General features: G+C 38.7%; 1 protein-coding gene across 1 annotated transcript in view; it reads left to right on the top strand.

Annotated features, from left to right (window-relative positions):
* Nucleotides 1–24187, top strand: part of si:ch211-22i13.2 (uncharacterized protein LOC553945 homolog) — a 53860-nt gene extending 29673 nt beyond the window's left edge. The window contains exons 2-7 of the mRNA XM_043695894.1: nt 885–1007; nt 14613–14738; nt 17656–17711; nt 17886–17960; nt 21436–21528; nt 22882–24187. Coding sequence (XP_043551829.1) covers nt 926–1007; nt 14613–14738; nt 17656–17711; nt 17886–17960; nt 21436–21528; nt 22882–22932 — 483 coding nt within the window. The 5' untranslated portion in view covers nt 885–925 and the 3' untranslated portion in view covers nt 22933–24187. The remainder of the gene's footprint in view (nt 1–884; nt 1008–14612; nt 14739–17655; nt 17712–17885; nt 17961–21435; nt 21529–22881) is intronic.
* Nucleotides 24188–25231: the final 1044 nt, after the last annotated feature.

Below are 25231 nucleotides of genomic sequence, written 5' to 3'. Positions count from 1 at the left end.
CTCCCCACTCGCTGATCTCTGCACTGCTCTCTGTCTGCACTCCAGGCTGCATCATCTTCCACCACCCCCCATGTCCACAATCCAGATAATCCCCATATACCCTCATACCACACTGCCTACGCTCCATAGCCCCTTGTCCAGTCCATACCCTGCCTGCACTCCAGACTGTACCATCCCCGTCCTTCAACTCTGTCCAGAATTCCCCTCTCCAACATTCCAGACAAACATCCCCAACCTCTGCCTACATGCCATACCCTCCTACAAAACTCCATACCCCCCTTAAATTCCCCACCTGCTGCCTACACTCCCCACCTACCCTCTGCTTGCACTCCAAGCTGCACCATTCCTGTCTTTCGGCTGTATCCAGAATCCCCCCACTCCAGTGAAATCTCCCCATACCCTGCCTATATTCTGGACAAACTCTCCCTTTCCTCACCTACCCACTGCCTACATTCCAAATTGCACCACCACCTTCAGCCTACATCCAGCATCCTGCCAACCCTCCAGACTCTGGCCTACACTCAGAGCATTTCCATTCTGTCAATGGATTGGTGTCCACTTGGGTTGGATATCCTGAGGCACTTTCCAGGAAGCACAACAATATTTTCCAGATCTTCAGTTAAGTTCTCAACACCATAGTATAAACTTCAAAACTATCCCAGTGCATATTAAAACCATTCTAAAATAAAAGCAAATGAAAACCAAGAAAGTAATCATAATCATGCTTTTGAAATACTAGCAGAAGTCCTTCAAAGATTCTTAACTGAGATGAACAATTCAGGCTCCTGTGTAAATCAGCTCAGTATGCTGCTTAATCAGCCATTGTGAAATATAATTGTATTCATGCTTAATGTACTCACTGGAATTATTTTGATCTGTTCTAGGCCTTTTTTTGTTAGTAAAATCTGTGATTGTCTGGTTTATTATGGAGAGAAGGATAGACAGTGACAGAAGGAAAATTAAGAATCCCAGCACATCTTCAGAAGAACACAAAACAAGAGACAGAGGTACTGATTGTTTTTAATAATTCTGCTATCTGCCATTACTCTCGAACATCAAAATTACAACAGCCCTCTGCCACGAGCCACTACTGGCACTTCCTCAATGCTCTGAAGTTGTGTTTTTGAAGCATTGTCTCTATTTTAGTCACAGGAACCTCTCTGTTTCATTTGTTCTACAATCTGGCATGCATAACTATTGCTCCTAAGTCGGCCTTCAGATTAGAAACATCTCCAGTTGCCCTACCTGTTTTATCATTCAAATGCCTCTAATTTGTTAATTAATTCTAAGTTAATTCTAAATGCCTCTGTGAAATGGGGGTTCTGGTTAGTGAGTGAAAGACAAAAAAAAATTGCTTTCAGTTATAAATTGATTTATGTTTGTTGGGGTCAAGACTGTGGGGTTCAAGTAAGCAAAGATTTTTATTCAAGCATATATACAAGTGAACAGGTCTCTTAAGTCTGAGACCCTGTCTCAACTATACAGTGGAGAAAGTGAGGACTGCAGATGCTGGAGATCAGAGCTTAAAAATGTGTTGCTGGAAAAGCGCAGCAGGTCAGGCAGCATCCAAGGAGAAGGAGAATTCAGGAATTCCTGAAGAAGGGCTTATGCCCGAAACGTCAATTCTCCTCCTTGGATGCTGCCTGACCTGCTGCGCTTTTCCAGCAAAACATTTTTAAGCTCAACTATACGGTGTGTGACACATATTAAAAGCACTCAAGTCCCTGTTTCCTCCGTAACATATTTTCACAATTTCAGGACACATCAACTATCTGGTCACCTATTCTGGGAAATTCTGTTCTGTAAAATACCACTGAACAGACTTGTGAGGAAAGTTATGGATCATGGAAAGGACAGTAACAATGTGGATACAAAATTAGCTGAGTAGTAGGAAACAGAGAGTAATCATCAATGGGTATTTTTGGGCAGGAGTAGGGTTTGTAATCAAGTTCCCCAGGAGTCTGGATTGGGACCTTTGCTTTTCCTGTTCATGATTATGAATTGCTATTAATTATCTAGATCTTGGTGAGCAGGGGACAATTTGCAGATGACACAAAACTTGAAAGAATTGTAAATTGTGAGGAAAAATGTCGGAAACTCCAAATGACATTGGCAAGTTGGTGTGGAGGGCGGATAGGTGACATGTGAAGTTCAGTGCAGAGAAGTATGAGGTAGTACACTTTGGTATGAAGAACATTGAAAGACAATGTAAAGTAGGAGGGAGAATTCTAACATGATACAGGCACAGAGGAACCTCTGTGTATTTGTGCACAGATCATTGAAGATGGCAGGACAAATCTGCAGTTAATAAAACATGCAGTATCCATGGTTTTATTAAGAGTGGAGAGTACAAGAGCAAGATGATGTTGAACTTGTTCAAGACATTTGCTATTCCTCAGCTGGACCATTGTACACAGTTTTAGGTGCCACTTTATAGAACAGACGTGAATGTGTTGGAGAGAGCACAGAAGTGACTTAGAAGAATGGTTTCCAGGAATGAGAAGCTTCAGTTATGCAGATAGATTGAAGAAGTTGGGCCTGTTCCCCACAGACAGAACAAAGCTGAGATGAGATTTGATAGAGGTTTTCAAAATCATGAATGGACTGGCTAGAATAAATAGAGAGAAGTTGTTCGCGCTCATAAAAGGAACAAGGATGAGAGTGCATGGATTTAAAGTGATGTGCAGAAGAAGCAAGAAAAGCTTCTTCACACAGCGAGTAATTAGATTGTGGAATTCACTGCCTGGAAATGTGGTAGAGAAAAATTCGATTGAGACAATCAAGAGGGCATTGGATGATTATTTGGATAGAAATCATGTGCAATGGTGTGTGAGAGAAGATGTTCATGATGCTCATTTGAGGCGCTGATGCAGCACAATGGGCTGAGTGACCTCCTGCTGAACTGTAACAATTCTGTGATTCAGTATGACCTAACAAACAAACATGACCTAATTTTACCTTCCCCCGTTGTCCCCTGACGTTTCTGCGTTTGGATCCCTTTTCCAACCAACCTATTTTAGGTAGAACGTTTGCTGAAATCCTTCATCCACCATTACCCCTCTGGAATCCTACTGGAGGTTGGCTGACTTCGCATCTGATACAAATTTGGAGTTCACTTATGGCCTTACCGCAGTCATAATCACCTCGTCTAAGACTGCAATCTTTTCTCATTCCAATCTTAAACACTAATATGAATTTGCCCCTGTTTTTTTTCTGGGAATACTTTAACCACAATGGATACATATACCCCCCTTATTGGCTATTAGCACCATCTGCATTATCTGAGATATCATCAGCCTTTAGTTAAGGGCTGCTGCCATTCTTCCAACATCCCACTGGTTATACTGCTTTCTTGCCAATTTGCTTTAGTCACTAGCAGTGCCCCGTTACACCTTGCCATGTCTTTGGCCAAGTTTGCTTCTTCAAAAACCTTTTATAGTTGCAACAGCCCTTTCCACTGCCTCCCAGAACGATACCATTTCTGTGTTTAACATACCATTCCATGGGCTGAATGCATAACCAGCAAGGGCTCTGCCCACAGAGGTTAGTCTCCTACAGTAAAATGAGTAAGTGCTGTGTAAGCAGAAGGTGTGGTTGTGGCTGTGTTCCAATCCTGCATAAAGGAATCTCACCTTGTGGAATAAAAGGGACAGTAGAAACTTGGATATGACATTAGTTGAGCAACATGAAACCGACAAGTGAATTTTGTTTTGGATAGGCGGAAGACACTAGAACTGCTTTTTTTTATCTATGTTAATGACTTGGACTTAGTTGGAACAAAGTATTGTTTCAGAATTTGCAAATAATGCAACATTTCAAAATGCCGTGAATATGGAGGGGTCATGAGAGACTTCAAGTGGACATGGACTTGTGGAATGGGCAGGCATTCAGCAGATGAAATTTAATTCAGAGAGATGTGATACATTCAGAGAGATTCCAGATGTGATACATTTTGATATGAAGAATGAGGATAGGCAACATAAAATAAAGTTTACAGTTTTAAAGGGGTGTGGGACAGAGATATTTTACAACTTTGCATGTATCCACAAGTTGTTAGAAGATGGCAGGACTGATTCAGAAAGCAGGTAGCAAAGCATAACCTGGGTAAAGTAAATAGACATAGAGTTATGGCATTACCTAATCGAATTGTACAGCACGATTCAATTCATCCATGCTGACCAGGCATCTCAGTCTGTTTTAGTCCCTCTTGTCAGCATTTGGCCCATATCCCTCTAAACCCTTTCTATTTATATACCCATCCAGATACCTTTTAAATGTTGTAATTGTATCTGCCTCCACCACTCCCTTTGGCAGCTCATTCCATACACTGACCACCCTCTGCATGAAAAAGTTACCCCTCAGGTCCTTTTTAAATCAGTCCCCCTCATCTTAAATCTAAGTCCTCTGGTTTTGAACTACCCTGTCCGAGAAGAAAGCCATTCACCCTATTCATGTCTCTAATGATTTTATAAAATGGGATAGATTTTGAATAAATGTAGCAACTCAAGACCAGATACTGTGTGTCATAAACGGCAGCAGAAGTGATTTCAGCCAGAATCTATCACCTCATGGTTTGGCAAAACCATTCTCTATCTTTGCCATCAAGCTAGGATCAATCCTCGTTCAGTGAACAGTGCAGGGGGGCATGCCAGGCATAGCTAAAATTGAGGTGTCAACACAGGACTGCTTACTTACCAAACAGCATAATCAGCAAGTTGTTCAGAGCTAAGTGATCCCACTATTCATGCTGTTCAGACCCACCACGTTCAGTTGTGCATGATTGTGGACAATTAAATAGCTGATGGACAGGAAGGCTCCAGAAGTTTTCCATCCCTCAGTGATGAGGGTGCCCAGCACATCAGTGCAAAAAATAAGGGTGAAGCATTTGTAAGCATCTTGGATGGATGATCATTTCGAGGGCTTATGCTTAAAACGTTGATTCTCCTGCTCCTTGGATGCTGGTTGACTAGCTGTGCTTTTTCAGCACCACACTTTTCAACTCTGATCTCCAGCATCTGCATTCCTTACTTTCTCCTGGATGATTATTTCAGCCTCCTTCAGAGATCCCCAGCCAGTCTTCAGACATTTGAATTCAAACCACCTGACATCAAGACAGGTCTGCAGGCATTGGATACTGCAAAGGCAATGAGACCTGACAATATTCTGGAAATAGTACTGAAGACTTGTGCTCCAGAACTTGCTGCACCCCAAGTCAAGCAGATCCAGTACAACTAACACTGACGTCTACCTGACAATGTGGAAATTTGCCCAGGTATGTCCTGTGCACAAAAAGCAGGGCAAATCCAACTCAGCCAGTTACCACCCTATCAGTGTATCCTTGATCATCAAGTTAGTAATGAAAGATGTCATTAACAATACTATCAAGAGACACTTGGTTAGCAATAAACTGTTCACTGATGCTTAGTTTGGCTTATGCCAGGCCCACTCAACAGCTGAGCTCGTTACATTCTTGGCTTGCAAGTAGTCATAAGAGTTGAACTCCAGAGATGAGGTACAAGTGACTGCTCTTGATGTCAAAGTCATACTTTACAGTATGTGGCATCAAGCAGCCCTAGGAAACCTAGAGTCAACATGAATCAGGGGAAGAACTCTCTGCTGATTGGAGTTATACCGAGTGCAAATGACAATCGTAATTGTTGGAGGACAATCATCACAGCACCAGGGCATTCAGCAGGTGTTTCTCAGTGTGATGTTCTGGGCCCAGCTAACTTCAGCTGCTTCATCCCTCCATCATAATATCAGAAGTTAGGATGTTCGCTGATGATGACACTACATTCAGCACTATTCGCAAATACTGAAGCAGTCTGTGTCCAAATGTAGCAAGACCTAGACAATATTCAAGCTTGGGTAAAAAGTGGGAATTAACATTCACACCACACAGTGCCAGGCAATGACAATCTCCAACATGAGAAAAGGTAAGCACCACCCCTTAATATTCAGTGGCGTTATCTGGCATTTTGCCATTGACCAGAAACTAAATAGAGTAAACATTATAAATATCATGGCTACAAGAGCAGATCAGAGGCTAGCAATCTAGCAGTGACTGTCCACACCTACAAGGCATAAGTCAGGTGTGTGAGGGAATACTCCCTTCTTACCTAGTTGAGTCCTGCTCTAACAACATCCAAGAAACTTGGGACCATCCAGCACAAAGCAGTCCATTTGAATGGCACACCTTCATTCCTTCCACCACAGGCAGACAGTGACAGCACTGTGTGTGATCTACAGGTTGCACTGCAGAAATTTAAACACCTTTGAAACCCACAATCACTATCATCTAGAAGGACAAGGGCAGTGGGTACAATAGAACACCATCACTTCCAAGTCCCCCTCTAAACCACACACCAATCTGATTTGGAAATATTTCACTGTTCCCTCACTTGCTGAGTCAAAATCCTGCAACTCCCTTCCCAATCACATAATGGGTGTCCTTGCACCCCATGGATTGCAGCAGTTCACAAAGGCAGTTTGCCATCACCTTCTCCAAGGCAACTAGGGGTGGATAATAAATATTGGCCTAATTAGTGGAAACCACATCCCATGACCAAATTTAAAACAAAATGTGCGACAGCAAGGAAATTTGGTGGACCTGTACAAAACCTGATTAGTCCTCAATGGGAGTACTGTATCCAATTCTAGGTACCACAACCTCGTAATTGACTTTTTAAATTTTTAGCTGGGAAATTGTGTTTAATGAAAATGTGAGGAAGCTGTGTGCTGAAAAGAATTAGACATTGTTGTTTTGGTTAAGCAAGAGGGTTAAAACGAAGGGAGCTGATTCACTCCTGCTCGTCTCGTCATAACACATTATCAGAATTAATTGTTTGAGAAACATAAAGTGCAAACTAAATGGTGTTACAAGTAGATCCCCAGAATTGTTCCATATTGGAGGATAGCGTATGCCTGTCTTGCATATGTATCAGCTGTGACTCAATACTGGCACTCTTCCCTTCAACTCTGAAGGGTTGAATGGGTTTGCATCCCACTCCAGAGATTTGACACAACCAGGCTGGCACTGAGGGCTGTGCATACTGAGTAGTTGTTATGTTTCCTACAATACAACAGTAACTGCAATTCAGAAGTACTTAAACTGCTGTAAAGTACATTGGGATGTTCTCCAATTGTGAGTGGTGCAACATGAATGCAAATATTTGTTTTCTAACTGGTCAATGTAAGTTTCTGCTTGTTTTCAGCCTGTCTTCTCACATGCTTCTGTGTCTCTCTCCCTTTCTCATTTCTGAATGTCACTTCTTTCTTGTTTCTTCCTCTGCTATTTTTTTCCTCATGGGTGCTGGGAAAGAGTTAGTAAGAACTGCAGGTTACATTTCATGGTGGTAGAATACAGCACTATAAGAATGTTAAAAATCAATTTGTTAAATTGATTCTAGGCTTGTGAGGGGAGGCTACAAAGTGTGGCAATTAAATGGACAGAGATGGACATTGGTGCTTGAAACGCAATATGGATGAACGTCAGGTAGATGTAGGACGATCAGGGAGAACCTGGCAAAATACCATGAAACAAGACTGGTGTTGTTGAGAATGGATGTGAAAATCAAAATTGACACTAAGTCAGATAATGGAACAAGTGTGGGAGATTAACCATCCAGAATCATGAGGCAATGCAACGCTATTAACCTGTGAAGACAACTGACACATGAATCACAACAAGCAATGTAAAAATAATTTTCAAATCATATAATTTTACAGCATTAAAAAGGCTGTTCAGGCTTGTGTGCCTGTGTGGAATCTCTGAAGGAATGATTTCTGCTGCTTCATGCCTATTGAAAGAAAGATTGTGCAATAATAATAATAATGGCAAAACACATTTGCTGTTATCACTCCTCTGAAACTGACAGCAACATTCAATGTTTGTAAATGTGTACTTATACGCAGAAAACCAGAAGTTACTATTAGTGATTTTAGACTTCTCCATTGGGTTCCTATCCCAGACTTACAGCAATTGAGAATCATTGAACTGACGAGAGCTTGTCCTTTACAGTGTGGGTCTGACTGTTAAAAGCCTTGCAAAGGTTGTTGAATTAATTTTAATTGCTGTTGAAAAACCACTCTGACCTTGAAAAGCTGATTTTATATTTGTGGAATGTCTGATTTCCCCCTTTTAAAATAGCATTTTCGTATTTTTAAAATTATGAAATGTTTGACATTTCAGTTTCTACTTTAATCACCTGTATATGGCCAGTGACTTAATTCATACTCAATAAGGTGTAATTAAGTGTAACTAGTTGCTTATGATGAAATAACTGGAAGCCCCATGACTTTGCAGAAGATTCAAAATGGGAAACCTATGCTACAGCGGTTGTTAAATCTTTGTGGGCAATGACAAGCATCATCATTTCATCGCTAATCGTAAAATACGGACATTAATCAGTAAACTTAAATAAATGTACTTAACTGTTGGAAAACAAAACTACAGTAAGAAGACGAAACTTGGAAGAGCAAAGTAACAGCAAACCTAGGAGTTGTGGTAAAGACAGCATGGAAGCTTAGACGTGCCTTAAAATTCAAAACTGTTCTTATTTTTAAACAACTGTAAGTATTGCATAGTGTGGGTCTCAGATACTACTTTAAAAAATCTTACAAATAGGAATGTAAACGATAAAGGTAAAGTTGCCATTGTTCTAGTGGATCGTAGGGTTGCTCTCTCATTAGTGAGTGACGATTTAACCTCGGGATTAACCGTATTTCAGGCAAGGGGCAAGGTTGATGAGGAGGGTCCTTCATAGTAACCTCAACTGGTGCAGGAATTGAAAATGCACTGTTGGTGTCACTCTCCACTAACCCTAAACCTAACCCTTTTGTAAAGCAGAACTCCAGCCAACAAAGCTAACCAAGCCTCAGATAAGGATATAGTGTATGTAACTTAGAAATGTTAATAAACTAGCCAGTCTCTTGTGGAGTTGCGTGCAAGGAATTGAGATCAAACAGAATATTTAGGGATGAACGTAAGACCAAATGAATAATAATGGCTACAAAATGGCAGCAGTGATGTAGGAGCATCTTTTGTGCATACAACAAAGTGTATTTAGTGAACAAAATAGTACATTGTTAGATATTTGCATTTGAGCCAACTAGAGAGCAAAGGTTAACCATTAAATGAACAGAGATTGCTGCTTGGGATACAATATGCTAGACCTAGTATTGTACAATGAGATAAGATTAACTAAAACTTCATGTGAAGGTACCCCTCGGTAGCAATGATCATAATATGATTAAAGTTTACATTCACTTTAATGGAGAGAAGAGTGAGTTCAAGATTTGTATTTTAAAATTGAATGAGGGCAATTATGAGGGCATAAAAGCAGAGCTAGCAAAAGTGAACTGGCAAATTAATAGAGATAGAGAGTTCAAGAGAGATGCAGTGGCAGACATTTTAAGATGTTATTTCAGAAAACACAGAATACATTTCAACAGGATGAAAAATTCCAAGGAGATCTGTGACTAGCTATGAAAGTTAAAGATCATTTTAAACTTATAACCAAAGCATATCATTGTATTAAGGTGGTTGGTGGATCAGAAAATTTGACAGATTATAAAACACAGCTAAGAAATGGTAAAATTACTAGACTGAAAAGTAGCTGGAAACGTTAGATATTTTTTACAGAAGTTAACCAAGTGAGCATTGGTCCTAAGAATATGATTCTGGAGAAATAATGATGGAAAATAAGAAGACTGATAAATGGAACAGGTACTTTGCATCAGTCTTCACTTACAGAAGATACAGGTAACATCCCAGAAATAACTAAAACAGAAAATGAAAAGGGGTCTCAAAATTACAAGCATTGGGGAAGTGATACTGAGCATATTGTTTGAGCTATGGGCTGATAATTGCCCAGATTCTGACGGACTTCAATGCAAGATCTTAAAATAAATTGCTAGTTGGCTTATTGGTTTTACTTTTTCAAACTCCCGAGATTCAGGAAAAGTTCTATTCGATTGGAAGATTGTGCATGTGACTCTTTTATTCAAAAAGCGATGGAAATGGGAAGCAGGAAGTTGCAGGCTAGTTAGTTTAACATCTGTCACAGGGAAGATTTAGAACTTATTTTTAAAGTATTATAGCAAGACAATCATGTAGAGTCACTCGATTTTGTGAAAAGGAAATTATGATTAACCAATAGTTATTTGAGGAAGTAATGTGCAATGGACAAAGGAATCAGTGGATGTACTATGCTTAGATTTTCAGAGTCATTTGGTAATGTTATTGTGAAAAAAGAAGCATATCATGCAGGGGGTAACATGTTGACATGGTTAGAAGATGTTCTAGGTAAGCGGGTATTGATAGGGTGGATGTAGAAAGTATGTTTTCTCTTATGGTAGAATCTAGAACTGGTTTTATCATTTAAAAATAAGGGGTCAACCATTTAAGACAGAGGTGATGAGAATTTTTTCTCATAGAGGGTCATGCACCTTTGAAACTATTTTCCTTATGAGATGGTGGAAGAACTTGACTATTTTTGAGGCAGATGTAGATAAATTCTTGATAAAAAAGGAATGATTATCAGGGCAGCCATGAAAGTGGACTAATCAGACCAGCCTTGACCTTATAAAACTGATTGGCTTACTCCTGCCCTTAATTCATATGTTGGCATTGCAAAGTAGGTAGGGAACAGTTTCATTAGGAGAAAGTGAGGACTGCGGAAGATTCCTGAAGAAGGGCTTATGCCCGAAACGTCAATTCTCCTGCTTCTCGGATGCTGCCTGGCCTGCTGTATTTTTCCAGCACCACATTTTTCAAACCAGGGAGCAGTTTCATCCCAAATTTCGTGGTGCTGTGGACAGGGAAGAATGTTTCTTCACAGTACAACAGGATCTTGATCATATGGTCAAATTGGCCAAGGAGTGATATATAGAATTTAAATAAATGTGAGATGCTGCATTTTGGAAAGGCAAATCAAGGCAGGACTGATACACTTAATGGTAAGGTCCTGGGTAGTGTTGCCGAAAAAAAGAGACCTTGGGGTGTAGGTTTATAGTTCATTGAAAGTGGAGTCACAGATTGACGGGGTAGTGAAGAAGGCATTTGATACGCTTGCCTTTATTGGTCGGTGCATTTAGTATAGGTGATTGTGTTGCCGCTGTATAGGACATTGGCTAGGCCACTTTTAGAATATTGCATTCAGTGCTGGTCACCTAGCTATAGGAAGGATGTTGTGAAAGCTGAAAGGGTTCAGAAAAGACTTACAAGGATGTTGCTGGGATTGGAAGATTTGAGCTATAGGGAGAGGCTGAATAAGCTGGGTCTATTTTCCTTGGACCATCAGAGGCTGTCAAGTGACCTTACAGAGATTTATAAAATCATGAGGAGCCTGGATAAGATGAATAGCCAACGTCTTTTCCTTAGAGTAGGGGAGTCCAAAAGTAGAGGGCGTAGGTTAAGTTGAGAGGGGTGTGGGATCATGTTCAAATAATGACCGAAATCAGTGAGTGGCAAAAATAGCCTCTTTATTCAGCAATCACAGCACAAGTTTGAGGTGGCAATAGAATTCCGAAACACAGTTCTTATAAGAGCCCCTTTAGACACAGTTCTTACATATATTAAAAATTCCATTTCTCTGGTGTTACATTTTTATCTATAGTACACAAAGGTTTGAAGGGCTTCTGTCCTGGGAGACAGGAGATGGGTTAAAACATGCTAATTGCTGGCTGCTACTTCTGACGGGATGTCTGTCTGGTCTGGTTGCGTAATTAAGAGGTGTTAGCCCTTTTGTCTTTTAAATTAATAAATGTTAGCAAAAATACTAGGCCTATAAACTCTAAATAGAAATTGTAATAAAAGAATAAAGGATATTAAACTAATTACTGTAGCCGGCTTGTGAGATTTACTTACTATTTGCCGGTATGAGTTTCATTCATTCATGCAATTTCATGCAAGCGCAGTTTTGTTAGTTAGTTTCTTAAAGGGATAATGCCCAATTAAAAGGTATTTAATAGGTACTTAATCTATTTAGGTCCAGAAGATGGTTAATATGGACTGATTAATATAATATTGTTTCTTGGAGATTTGATATGCATGTTATTGTTCTGTATACTGATAAGGTGTGAAAATGCAGTAATGGGTTTGAAACGATTGTTTTTAAATTTGGCTACCTCAGAACCATTAGGAGAAAGTGAGGGCTGCAGATGCTGGAGATCAGAGTCGAGATTGTGGTGCTTGAAAAGCACAGCAAGTCAGGCAGCATCCGAGGAGCAGGAGAATCAACGGTTCGGGCATAAGCCCTTCATCAGGAATGAATGACGGTTTTATGAATGAATGGATGAAACCATGTTATCGTAAATAACAGGTTAGTAAAGGGTTAAGGATGAACGAACGGGAACCTGGTATAAATAAATATAGTGAGCTGGTAGGTAAGTTAATAAAGATAGCCTGTAACACAATATTTCATGGATAGATTTAGATTAGATTAGATTAGATTCCCTTCAGTGCAAAAACAAGCCCTTAGGCCCAACCAGTCCACACTAAGGGACTGAGACCCGGGTTCAACTCCCGCCTCAGGCGACTCTCTGTGTGGAGTTTGCACATTCTCCCCGTGGCTGTGTGGGTTTCCTCCGGGTGCTCCGGTTTCCTCCCACAATCCAAAAATGTGCAGGTTAGGTGAATTGGCCATGCTAAATTGCTCGTAGTTTTAGGTGAAGGGGTAAACGTAGGAGTATGGGTCTGGGTGGTATACGCTTCGGCGGGTCGGTGTGGACTTGTTGGGCCGAAGGGCCTGTTTCCACACTGTAAGTAATCTAATCTAATCTAATGTTGCCAGGGTTGGAGGATTTGAGCTGCAGGGAGAGGTTGAACAGGCTGGGGCTGTTTTCCCTGGAGTGTCGGAGCCTGAGGGCTGACCTTATAGAGGTTCATAAAATCATGAGGGGCATGGATAGGGTAAATAGACAAGATCTTTTCACTGGGGTGGGAGAACTAGAGGGCATAGGTTTAGGGTGAGAAGGGAAAGATATTAAAGAGACCTAAGAGGCAACCTTTTTATGCAGGGTGTTGTGCGTGTGTGGAATGAGCTGCCAGAGGCTTGGTGGAGGCTAGTACAATTGCAACATTTAAAAGGCATCTGGATGGGTATATGAATAGGGAGGGGTTTGGAGGCTGGGCTGGGTGCTGGCAGGTGGGACTAGATTGTGATGGGATATCTGGTCGGCATGGATGAGTTGGACGGAAGGGTCTGTTTCCGTGCTGTGCATCTCTATGACTAATACAATGCATAAATCTGTAAAGTTTCACACTGAGGGTAGTTCTTGCCTATATTAGAACTTTCTTGGCTGATCATTCAATTTGCTCCCATTGTAAACTTGAGCTCACCCAAAGCTTCACTGCCCATATCTTAACTCGAACCAAGTTTTATTTATCCATCAGACTTGTGCTTACTGATGTACACTGGGCTCTGGTCAAACAACAACTCAGCCATGTTTCAGTCCCTCCATGGCCTTTCTCCAACCTTCTTCTCCAGCTCTATAACTGATTGAGTTCATTACTCTTCAATTGGGCGGCACGGTGGCACAGTGGTTAGCACTGCTGCCTCACAGCGCTAGAGACCCGGGTTCAATTCCCGCCTCAGGCGACTGACTGACTGTGTGGAGTTTGCACATTCTCCCTGTGTCTGCGTGGGTTTCCTCCGGGTGCTCCGGTTTCCTCCCACAGTCCAAAGATGTGCAGGTCAGGTGAATTGGCCATGCTAAATTGCCCGTAGTGTTAGGTAAGGGGCATGGGTGGGTTGCGCTTCGGCGGGTTAGTGTGGACTTGTTTGGCCGAAGGGCCTGTTTCCACGCTGTAATGTAATCTAAAAAAAAAATTCTGGCCTCTTGTGCGTTTCTGATTTTTTTTAAGCATTTCGCCATTAACAGTTGTGCTTTCAGTCATACCAGCCTAAAGCTCTTTAATTTTCTTTGTTTCACTGTCGTCTTTTTTTTAGGGCATTCTTTAAAACATATCTTTTTTCCCCAAATTTTCAATCACCTACTGTAATGCATCTTGAGGTGGCTCACACAGCTGATAGTTTTCCAATGCTTTAGAAAGTTTTATGACTTTAAAGGTGCTATATAAATGCAAATGATATTTCAGAAATAAGAGCAATATAAAAAATTGACTTTGATCATGCAGCGGCTAATTGGGCAACTGTAATCTGTATGGTGTGAAATTGAACCAAAGATAAAGGCATGTCCTGAGTTAGCTGGTCCCAAGTAGTCAGGTGTTGTGCTAAGAGCTAACTTTGCAGTTGGTGTCACTATCCACTTTAGAATTTGTGGAAGTTTAAATATAAAACCTGTAACTGCACTGGAAAAGAATTTTAATAGTTCAGTTTCGGTTTACTTACTGGAGAAGTATAATGATTTGTGTAAGAAACTTTGCAGGTTGGTGGTAATGAGGACTGCAGATGCTGGAAAGTCAGTTGATAAAATATGGAGCTGGAAAAAGCAGGACTGATGAAGGGTCCTGCCCGAAATGTCGACTCTCCTGCTGTTGTGATGCTGCTTAACCTGCTGTGCTTTTTCCAGCTCCACATTTTACCGACTAACTTTATCGATAAACTATTAATACATTGTTCCAAATGTGCAAATATTCTTTTATATAGGAAAAACAAAAAGAGAAAGAAAACGAAGCAGAAGTAGGTCCTCCTCCACGACATCATCATCATCAAGTTCATCCTCTTCAAGTTTGTCGTCATCCTCAAGAAGCAGAAGCAGGTCTAGTAGTAGAGGTAAGTGCATAAAGCACGGAGTAGCTGAAACTCACTTTGAATTTGAAGAGTGAAGTACTTAAAACATGTCATGTTACTTATCTGTTGATTTACAAGATTTGTTTTATCTGTGAAAGGTGGGGAGCTGGAGTACCATTTTTACCACAAGTTAAAGGCTTTCATTGTTTTACCAAATAATTCTGAACTTTTCATGGGAATTGAGATGGTGAATATTATAGCTGTCCCTATCGTTGGAATTAGAACTTCAGGTTGAGGGCTGCTTATATTACAATTTCATGATATTTCTGAAGCAAATTGTTTGACAATGTGGGCTTCTTACACTAATATTACAATCAGAGAATGGAATTTTGATGGTATATAACAAATACCATTTCATCTTGGGCCAGAGTTTATATTCCTTTCTGTTTCGGAGCATTGTAGGAATCTTTTTCCTGTGTGATGTAGAATAATCCAAAACTGTTGGGAATGATTGATTAATGCCACGGGGTGACAGTTCAGGTATTGTCAATTGATCAATAGTTAAGAGCAACAGATACATGGGAATACAACTACCTGCAAGTTCTTCTCCAAGTCACACCCCACCCTGACCTGGAAGTATATTACTGTTCCATTGCTGTTAATGGGTCGCAATCCTGGAACTCCCTTCCTAACAGCATTATAGCTTTACTTGTATCACAGGGACTGCAGCTGTTCAAAAACATGTCTCACCACTACTTTCACAAGGATAATTAGGAATGGACAATAAGTACTGACCTTGCCAACAAGGTCCACATCCCATGAATAACCTCGAACATGGAATAGTACAGCACAGGAACGGGCCCTTCAGTCCATGATGTTGTGATAACATGATACCAGATTAAACTAAGCCCTTCTGCATGCCCTTGGTCTATATCCCTCCATTCTTTGCATATTCATGTGCTTATCTAAAAGTCCCTAAAATGCCCCTCTCATATCTACGTCCACCATTTGCCCTAGCAATGCATTGCAGCCTCCTACCACTCTGTTAAAAAAAAACTTGCACCCCCCCACATCTTCTTTGAACACCCCCACCCCCCCTTACCTTAAATGCATGCCCCCCACCCTCTCAATATTAAACACTTCAACTCTGGGAAAAGGTTCTGACCATCAATCCTATCTGTGCATCTCATAATATTTCTATCAAATTTCTCCTCCGTCTCTGCTGCTGCAGATAAACAACCCAAGTCTTTAAAAATTTCCTCTTGTATCTCATACCCTCTAATCCAGGTAGCGTCCTGGTAAACCTCTTCTTCACCCTCTCCGAAGCCTCCACATACTTCCTCTAATGTGGCAAACAGAATTGATTGCAATACTCTATGGTTTAGATTAGATTAGATTAGATTAGATTAGATTACTTACAGTGTAGAAACAGGCCCTTCGGCCCAATAAGTTCACACCGACCCTCCGAAGAGCAACACACCCAGACCCATTCCCCTACATTTACCCCTTCACCTAACACTACGGGCAATTTGGCATGGCCAATTCACCTAACCTGCACATTTTTGGACTGTGGGAGGAAACCGGAACACCCGGAGAAAACCCACGCAGACACGGGGAGAATGTGCAAACTCCACACAGGCAGTTGCCTGAGGTGGGAATTGAAGCTGGGTCTCTGGCTCTGTGAGGCAACAGGGCTAACCACTGTGCCACCGTGCTGCTAAACATAAACTAAACATTTAACTAAAGTCTAATGTCCTGACTCTTGTACTCAATGCCCTGACCAATAAAGGCAAGCAAGCCGTATGCGACCTTTACCACCCCATCTACTTGTGTGGCCATTTTGATGGAGTTATGGACCTGAATCCCAAGGTCCCTCTGTACATTAACACTGTTCAGGATCCTGCTGTTAACTGTTAATAAGTCTTCAAAAAAAATTCTTAAACCAGAGGGCATGAACACTGTCCTGGAGTGCAGGGATTGGCATAGGAAATGATCTAAATCATATTTATTTTCTTTAGTTTGCCTGAATTATATTAGCACTTTAGTGACAATTGCAATGATTCCTGCCAAATGGTCCCATTGTCTCACATCAATCTTACGGTTTCATGGCCCACTCTTATTCCACTTGCTCAGCCCTCTCACCATTACTGTTGTTCCATAATAGGATAGTAGATGACACAGTGTTGTAAAGCTAACAGAAGCTGTGTAAATGAAGGATAAAATCTAAGTGAAAAAGAGAGATGCAAGTGAAGAAGCATAAAGTACAAGAGAGGAAAATGAGGGAAAGTTGAGCAAATTTGAAGGAGTGGAGAATTTTTGTGCACTCCTTGGAAAGAAGAAAGCAAGAACTGAAATTACTTTGGAAATTATTACAACAACTTTGAAATGTTGAATCTAGCCTGAAGAAAAGCTTTGAAAACCACTGTAGCAGATTATCTCTATCATAAAATAATATGGAAAAGAAGAACTCCTCAAACTGTCTTTCACAGAAAATGCATACCTAATCACTTAATTAAAATCCTGAGAGAATCCAGTAAAATGAAACAAAGAATCTCCAAATATAATTTTTTACAAGACATCTCACCATCATTCTGCAATTACAGCTGGATGTTTGTTTTCCACACCTTCAGCAAGTACGTGTAAATGTTCTAAGGTGCTTTTGATCAGAAGCAAGTATGTTCTGTGCAGAATTTTATAATGTGTGTCCATTTTTATACCAGTAATGTACTCTTGAGAAGAATCGAGGTTGTGTTATGGATCAATATTTTTCTTGGTTACTATATAGGTGAAAAATAAAGCAACATAGGAAATCAATTGAAAATGAATGAACATTCTTTAGCAATAACTAGGCAACTGATCTTTTATGATTATATTTTCTTTAAGTATGGCATGTTAAAATATTTAGGGAATCCTACTGGGGATTTCATGCACAAGGCTGATTTTGTAGTTGTTTTGGCAGATTCCCAGAAACGATCAAAAATAAAGAAAAGGAAGAAAGAAAAACAACACAAAAAGGTAAGAATTTCTGCATACTTGGGATACTTATTTTAAAGTTTCTTCTCATGTTACAGTATTTTTAGAATAAATGTATTATGTGCAAAATCATTTTGAAACAGAACTGATGCCCATTTCCTATTCAATCCAGGGAAAGACTTTCTTCTGGTGTTTAAACAATTTGCTTCCTTTTAGGGGGGGAAGAAAGAGAAAATAAAGAAGCACAAGAAGAAAAAGAGTGTGTGTTCTGGGCCTGTTCAGATTTCTAAGGTAATTTAACCTTCAGTTGCTCATTTAAAAACAAAAAATTAAAAGAAACCAGAAAATTAGTTTACTTTTATTTTTATTTCATAAGGAAATGCTGATAATCTGAATTAACAATCACAAGTTAACCACATCGCATCTGATCTTAAAAATTATCTATATTTTGAAAACAACCCCACCTTATTGTTTCTCCTAATATATTGCCTGCAATGTGTCAGAGAACACTTTGCTTTGTAGCCATAGGGATGTTTGTGCTGTTTTGGCATCGCATCTGTGCTGCAGATTTACAGTGACTGAATATTTTAAGTTCAATTTGCATTAAATGCTCCTCTGACCTTTTTGCTGGTATTTTGTGGATTAAATTTGATATCTCTGATCCCTTTTCTGTACAAACTGTAAATGAATGAACATTATTTTTAAATAAATAATACTTTTGTTTCCTGAGGCATCGGAGAGTTAAAATAAAGTTTAATTTTAAGAGACTAGAGGTTAATTGGAATGGGATGTGCTATCCTCATTTTAAAATCAAGTGTTCTGTCCTTAGTTTTATGTTACGAATTTCTAAGTATTTATATTAGATGCTGTGTTTATAATAAAACCCATCGCACTCTAATTGCACACTCCTGTGGTATGGTTGTAGGTAACAGGATTGAGGTAGATTCACAACCTTCTATTATTGGGATGGCCAGTGGATACAGTAGGACTAGTGAGAAATGGAAACTATAAAACAACATTATAGTTATAAATCTGAAGAGCTGGTGCTTTTTTTCATTTTATTTATGGAAGATAAAAATATTATCAAACTAAATCTTTTCATGTATGTTTTCAACACCTGAGATTTCTTGTTCACAAGTTCTCGTTTTGAGATCTTGCAGCGTTGAAGTTCACACTATAGAGGCAAGTGCATCTTTTTCAGCTATGTTTTACAATTATCATTGCCTACACTATATATTTTTGGAATTTCTGTTTAAAGCAGCTATTGCAACCAATAGCAATAACTAGCTTTAGAATGCCAAATATATTTTCTTAATGCAAGGGTCTCAGTAAAATATTGGCCTGTTCTGCATTATTGACTGATCACACTTCCTTATCCTGATCCCAGCCAGATCCTTCAATGTCTACGTTTAATGAATCATCCAAATGAAATTGATGTTAGTTGTGCCAAACTTGTAAAAAAGCATTGTGGTGTGGTTATGCTGGCAACTTGAACTGAGACTGTCTTCTTTTTCCGGGCTCTTAGAAATTAGCAAAAAGGAGACTTGTGTTTTCTTTGTGTGCGTTAAGTGTGAGCTTGGGTCCTAGAGGGATTTTCAGAAGATATATTATTCATTATAAATATCACTCAGATGAATATTATTGCAGTTCTTCTCGATCTTGCTGCCTAATATGCTGATATCATACATTGCTACAGTATTGTAAACATGCTCCTCCATCCTGCCTTTCAGAAAACAAGGCAAAAACTGTAGCCGCCTTCACATCCAATGTTAATATACCTTGACTTTTGATCATGTGACATTTACAAATCTCACAGTGATTATAATGGTGATTTCCTTATTAGTTGAGTACCTTGTTAGTGGTTTCAGTTCAGCAATTATTCAGGAGAACCATGAAGCCAACCACAAACAGGTGCAGACAGGCAATTGAAAACCCAGAAACATGGAGTTATTGTAAGAGAGGAAAATCAGAGATGGAGAAAGTTTGATTCCACCAATAAATCATTCCAAGCGTGATTCAATGAAATTGCAGCAAATACTCATAGTAAAAATGGCAACCTTCAGGTGATCTTTTTATGCTGAATTTTAACACCCAGAAATATGTGAGTTAGGACTGGTTCGCATGTTAAAATTTTTAAAAATCTGCATTTTAACCTAATCCACTTATTGCTAAGTTTAAGGATGGGGGAATTAGTGGCAGTGACAAGGAGTGGGCAACCAACCTGCTTCCATAAGAGAGGTTGGCAATATAAATATTTAAATGAAACAGAAACCTTTCACTTAAACAATATTGCAGTTTACAGCGTTTCACTTGATTTCCTCAACTTTGGGCAAACCTGCAGCAAAAAGGAAATGAGAACAGTTTCTTGGAGCAGGTCAGAGTCATTACAGCATTGCTTGTAGCCATCAGCACCTCCCTGCCCCCATGCTTCCTCATCCTCATACAAAGACCCCAGGACAAGGGGACTTTAGACAAGGTACTGGATATTTATTACTGCAATGAGGAGAATTTGTTCAGTCAGAGGGTTATAAATATTTGGAATTCTCTACACTGGGGACTATAGACATGCAGACATTGAGTATATTCAAGATTAACATTGATAGATTTTTTTAGATGCTAAAGAAATCTAGGGATGGAGGAATGGAAATTGGAACAGAAGGTCAGCCATGAAAGTATTGCATGATGTTCAGACTGGTCCCCTCTTTTATTTCATATTTTTTTCCAATCAATATACATTGCATATAGCAGACAATTATACCTATAGGCTAGGCAAAAATATGTTGAGCATCAGTATCTGATCCATCAGAGGTGAGGTTACTTTGCTCTTGTCTTTCGTAGAAGTGTTCCTCATCTGCTGAGAGTATGTCAGGAAATAGCTTACTTATAACAGAGAAAAGGATGGTACCTTAAGGATTGGCTTCATGATCTATAATCTTGATCTATGAGAGCAAAGGAAGCAGAGCTATCAGGAAATCATCTTTTTCACAGGCAAGTCATTTACTCACATGCTTTGCCTTCTTTCTAGAGAACAAAGTATTATTATTATTGCACTGTATCTAAAATACAAAGGTTAGTAACTCAAATCAGAAAGAGTGAGAAGCAGGAAGAGCACAGCTTTCAACATTTTTGGATTTATTAGTGTGTAATTGTTCTTATTACTTTAATAAATTAAAATTGCATTGTAAAGATTAACAAAACATGTGGATAGTCAAACTAATTGATGTTTGTTGTTTTTAAACACTTGACAGGTTCTGTGTGGTATTTCAAAAGCATATTCTTGTTAAGATCTCCACTTCGGGTTTTTCTCTTAAAATGTATATTTTGACAAATTTAAGTCTTTCTGACGATGCTGGGTGTTATAAAAGCCTGGCAACATCTATACACTGTGAAACAAATGTGTTCTAACAGCAGTTCAGTGCATAGAATGCTTAATAGGTTTTGCTTGTTGCTTACGCGTCCACAGCTTTATAACTGAGTCATATGATGTTGTGAGCTGTGACAAATGCCTCACTCTTGTTACAAAAATAAAGACTTATCTCACCACTTCATGTCCTTCAGAAAGTGTTTCAGAAGTTCAGGAAATCCTTTTCCTTCCAGCTAGAAAAAAAATGTTTAAATCTCTGTTTAGAATTTATTCAGTGTCTCATTCAAAAAGGAAGAATTCTATCAGTTAGCAGTTCCATCTTTGATCACAAGGTGGTGATCAGTACATTGTGTTTTATTTGTTCTGTGCATTTGTATTAACAAAATATCATTCTAATTGCAGTTTCTGAAAGACAGGGGCAAAAGTGATGCATACAGCATGATTACAGGAAAGAGAATAAAAATGAAAGTTAAGAAGACCAAAGGTGATAAAGAGGTATGTGAACTTGTTTATTTTTAAGAGCACATGAACTTAATAGGGAAATATTATATATGTGCACTGTTATAATTTCTGTGATGTATCAAATTGAAAGATGAAAGTAAAATAAAAAGTACTGACTGACTGCAAAATCATGATTTACACCTCAGCCCTGAGGAGGTTGTGCATTTTCAGCACTGAATCATGGTCCTCTGTCATCTCACAACACTTTAAAAATTGCACAATTGAACCCACTTCCAAAATTTCTACTATACCCCAACTTGAAATAGTTTCTGTTACCTATAAAGATTTTGCAAGGCTTTAAACTGTTGACTTTCCAACAGTTTGCACATCAACTTAACTTATTTAATTTAAATTTCTTCAGCACTTCTTCTGAAGGTGACATTTTTGCTGCGGTTAGGTTCAAAAGCGCTTGTAGCCCTCTGATACAGTACCAGAATTAAGTAGCATCCTTTATTTGATCTATCTGAAAATTATGCAATAAGGAGATTTCAATTATTGCATAAAACTTTGTTCTTATCACCTGATTGCCTCATATGCACACTTTCTAGCAGTGACTAAGGGAGGGAGCTCTGGCTGACTTTTGTACCCTGTCCTTACACAACACTGCAATTAAAGTTCATGACTTGTGTGATTTCACAGCCTTTTTAATCTTTCCCTGCCACCCAGGTTGCAACACATAATGGTATGGTATAATTGCAACGAATGTAAAAGAAATCTCTTGAGGTTATTGATCCAATGGTCAATTATTAATGTCAAAAATTAATATTACTCGTCACATTATGAGCAAAAGAGTTGAATTGCTCAGCTGACAGTTTTAGTTACTGAAATTTTGTGTAATATTTGTTACATATATTCTGTGTTGGAGGCTGCTAAATTTCTAATAAAATAATCTTAAAAATTGGGAATAGAATGAAAGAAAACTGAATCTTTTTTGAACTTTGCAAATGTGTAGAATGTATCTGGGCACATTGTATGGCTGAGTAAATGTCAACTAAAAATAGAAAGTACAAAGCAGTTGGCCTGTATCTGACAAGATAAAATAAGGTTAACATTTCAGAAGTATCAACCATTCGTTCATTCTCAAATATTGATCAACTTTCATTTCCAATATTTTAATGCCTAATTTTCTGAATTTACAACATTTGAGCTTTATTTAAAAATTGATTATTGCAATTTTAAATTTAGTGTTGGAATGAAACTTGCTTTCTGACTGGGAGCCTGTATCCAAGAAAGTGCAACAGAAACTCAGGCACTCAATGCTCAACATTCTCCAGTCTGTGTGAACTCTCTTTTTGTTATGACATGCATTCAATCTATTGAAACCCATAAATTTCTTTAATCCTACAGAGAGACCGAAATCGAGCTGAACTCCTTCAGTTCCTGAACTCTGCAATGTAAGGAAGAAGTACATCAGTGGGATTTCAAAACATGAAACACAGGGTCTGATAATCGCAGGAACTTTGTCATTGAAGCGAAGTATGTTCACTTGGATAGCTCAGGGAAAATCCCTTCAAAAATGGATGCAGGCAATCTTTCAGTTAGAGATATAAAGATATGAATGTATGATTTTGCGAAATTTACATTAAAGAGCAGAAACAAGACCGGCATTTTTCAGGATGTTTCTCAATGTTTTACCACACAGCCCTTGGAAAACCTGTTAAAATAACTCTGATAATTTGATCTCTCAAAAAATTGTCCTGTTGGATAGAATTTCATGTTCTGACAATGTTCACAAAAATTATACATTCCACGGTAATGAGAAAATACAGGGGAAGGCACATCATGACTACATTCTATTAATATAAATAGGGAATAAGGTTTGCAAATGTGTTATCTGACTGTAGAGTTTAAAATGCTGCATCAAAGTGTCTCTGGGGAATCCTCCATAATTAGTAATTATTGTTATAAGTCCATGAATTACCAGGTAAAATTTGTGAAGATTATGGAAGTTATGCTTCAATCTCTTCTTTTTGGAGCAAAGTTATTTTGTAACACAACATAAACCTATAGCATTCAATCTCTATAATGAATTCTTTTAGAAAAAGATGAGCTGAAGCCTAACAGATTTGTCTTTATTTGAATACTGTGTGCTGAAGGAAGAATGAGAAAAGGGAAACTATGTGTCCTAACCAAATACAGATCATTGATGGAAATGTAACACTAAATAAATCAAAGAAGGCATTCAATTCCGACAATTGCAGCCTTCACACCATGTTTTTATGTATGTGCTCACAAGAATTATGCTTGATTATACTTTGAATCTGTGCTTTAACTTTTCATGTCCATTAAATTGAACAATTTTTTTTCATCTCATTTGCATTGTATGCTGTGAAAGGTCGATGAAAACAAGTGATTCAAACTCATACAGGCAAACCTTTGAGTCTTGATAAACTTGACAATTAAATTTCAAAAAAAAAATTGAGAACGTGATTGACTGCAAATGAATCTGGAATAAATGTCTTTGACTAAGAAGTGCTGCTCCATGGTATCTTAAGTTAACTTGCATTTTTACTTGAACTTTTAGAATATTTGTTCATATTTTGTATGACATTCTGCAATTTTCAGATTTTTTTGTGAAAGCTGAAACCCATGGTTTATCTAGACATGAAGTACACCTATTACAGTGAATAAAAAATAATGTATAGAAAAGGGAAATTGTGTTGGTGGAGTTTGACATTTTTCTGCGCAAATTTATTTTAAAAAATTTTAATCATTTACACTTTTTGATGCATCTTCAAGCTTTCTATTGGTATTTTCTTCTCCATGCTCCTGACATTTGTTTCCTTGTAGGTATGACCAGAATTTACCTGGTGATGTAAACTGTGGCATTTAAATGTATGATTTTTTTTATATATTAGTCTCTGTAAATTTCGATTTCAGGTTTTGAGTTGGTGACGTGGGTTTTTCAAGTTAATTAACTTGTACAGTATTTCTGTAACCATGGCAACTGAGAAACTATTTTGAAGCCTGGCTATAGAGCGAATGAAAACCAAAAATACTGAATAAACTTATCAGATCTCCCAGCATTGTAGAGAGAGAAACAGAGTTAACGTTTCAAGTCAAGTATGACTGTTCTTGATGTCAAAGAAGAGTCATAGTGAACTTGAAATGTTAATACTGTTTGTCTCTCCAAAATTCTGCCAGATCTGCTGAGATTCTTCAGCATTTTCTGTCTTCTTTTCAGGCTTTCAGCATCTATAGTATTTTGCTTTTATTGTAATGTACACACGTTTAATCCACTAATGAACTTTTGATTAGTGTTTGCGACCAAGTGTGGTAAGTAATGGAGTCTCGAATGTTTGTTAGTGTTGTGGAGTCTTGGTTTATTTAGCTCAAGTGAGACACCCACAACTGGCTATACAGAGCTGGACTCCTGAAAAAGGAATAATAGATTTAATAAATTAGATTACCTCAGTGAAAAGTTAGTGTTGGTCCTAGGCTAGAAGTGGTTTTCAAAGCTGAGTACAGTGAAGCTCCAATGTGTGGTAACTTCCAGAAGATGCTGTTGTATCTCCAGTGTAAAAGTTGAAATCACAAGTGTCTTAAATATACCGAGGTGTTAAAGTTAGTGACTATGGCATGAGTGTTACAAAAGTCATGTTTTAGGAACTGTGCCAGGAGTGTTGTGTTGAGAACCGTGCAGAAGCATTTTGTTTCTTTTCAATTTATAAAAGAATGTTTTAGGTTTAATTTTTAC

The sequence above is a fragment of the Chiloscyllium plagiosum genome, chromosome 9 (assembly GCF_004010195.1).
Source record: "Chiloscyllium plagiosum isolate BGI_BamShark_2017 chromosome 9, ASM401019v2, whole genome shotgun sequence".
NCBI classification, from domain to species: Eukaryota; Metazoa; Chordata; class Chondrichthyes; order Orectolobiformes; family Hemiscylliidae; genus Chiloscyllium; species Chiloscyllium plagiosum.
This window is presented reverse-complemented; position numbering and strand designations above follow the sequence as displayed.